Source organism: Galeopterus variegatus, unplaced genomic scaffold, assembly GCF_000696425.1.
Source record: "Galeopterus variegatus unplaced genomic scaffold, G_variegatus-3.0.2 Scaffold8948, whole genome shotgun sequence".
Taxonomy (NCBI): Eukaryota; Metazoa; Chordata; class Mammalia; order Dermoptera; family Cynocephalidae; genus Galeopterus; species Galeopterus variegatus.
The window spans coordinates 94,912-96,364 of NW_007735059.1; the positions used below are offsets into that span (position 1 = coordinate 94,912).

General features: G+C 45.7%; 1 protein-coding gene across 1 annotated transcript; it reads left to right on the forward strand.

Annotated features, from left to right (window-relative positions):
* Positions 1–694: 694 nt before the first annotated feature.
* SMIM9 (small integral membrane protein 9) lies at positions 695–1,198 on the forward strand. Its single transcript, XM_008593280.1, has one exon. The coding sequence runs from the start codon at positions 703–705 to the stop codon at positions 1,057–1,059; it is 357 nt and encodes a 118-aa protein (XP_008591502.1). The 5' UTR covers positions 695–702; the 3' UTR covers positions 1,060–1,198.
* The last annotated feature ends 255 nt before the right edge of the window (positions 1,199–1,453 follow it).

Here is a 1,453-nt window from a genome sequence, read left to right on the forward strand (position 1 = left end):
CTCCTCTTTCACAAAGTTCCCCATATACTCAAAACAACCCTGAAGATATCTCGGGCAGAGATTATTGTCTCTATTTGACTTATGAGGAGCCAAAAATGATCTGAAGATACATTTTTTAATAAAATGTATATGCCTTGAATATCTTAGAGGAAACATAGCAAAGTAATTTAGAACATGGGCTCTGGGCAACTGTCAGAACATAAATCTGTGACAACTATTTGAACTTGAACGCAGGTTTAAATCCAAGCCTCATCATTTACTTGACCTCTCCTCAATGAATGTCTGTGTTCTTTCTGCAGGAAAGCCTAGGTCCTGGCTGCGCGACTTCAGGAGTTACTTGTGGCATCTGATCAAGACCTTCGTACCTCAAGCAGCCATTTTTGCTTTTCTTTTACCCACAGCACTAGTAGGGATCCTCTGCGGCCTCATGTAAGCTGCTGTGGGAAAAGGAGACGGGTGAAGTGAGGGAATGTGAGGGGGAAGGGGTAGGGGACAGAAACAGTCAGGTTCCCCACCGACCTGCACATCTGCAATTAAGGGAAAGATTTAAGGAAGGGTATTCTGAGGGCAAAATTCTGAAGGACCATGTGAACCCTTTTTTAAGTCTCCTTCGCTTTCTCTTTTTATCCTCCAATGTGCCCCATCCATTACCAATGACTGACAGGTGACATATAATAACCAGTGTTTNGAAGGCGGGAGTCCATGGAGTTCCAGAAGCTTCTGAGCATTGGATTTCTGCTGTGCTCTCTGACATGCCTCTCGTTGGAGGTGGTGGTATCTTCTCCTTCACCTTTGTCTGCCTTTGAAATACAAGAAAAAGCAGGACCGAAACCACGCTCAGGGGGTGTGTTTGCAGTTAGGATGAATCCTCCTTTCTCCGAACGGCGTCAGATTCGTGTCTCAGGTCAGGAAAAACTGGTTCCATGTTCAAAAATAATGTTCACGAGAAAGCAAACTATTCTTGTTGGTTTCCATTTAGTTCAACAAGCATTAACCTACTTACCATGTACCGAGCCCTTTGCTAAACTACGTGAATTAGTAGTTGAACAGCCCCTGTGATCAAGGAGCTCACAGATGGGCAGACAAAGCCACAGATGCCAACCTTCCATGGAATATGACAAATGCTCCCAGAGGACAAAGGGATAATTAAAATTGTGTGGGGGAGGGAAGACTTGACAAAGGAGGTAAAATTTAAAATAAACCCGATGGTCCACTGATCCACAGCCTAAGGGCTTCCAAAGCAAGCCCTGCTTCCAACATGCACACACATGTCGCTGAGATCGTTTCTGGAGCTCCAGCTCTGCAAAGTGTCTTGCCGGTGAGCAGTGAGCCCTCTCCACTCCATGCTGCAAACACTCCTGTTTTCCCTACCTCTTTCCTTGGGGTCAAGTCACAGTGCCATCTCCTTCCTCCCCCACTTCCAACATCTCCGGTCTTACCTCGTTCAGCAGAA

What these genes read in the sequence shown, in the direction of transcription:
- SMIM9 (XM_008593280.1), top strand. Translation starts at nt 703, where the DNA reads ATGGAGTTCCAGAAGCTTCTGAGCATTGGATTTCTGCTGTGCTCTCTG.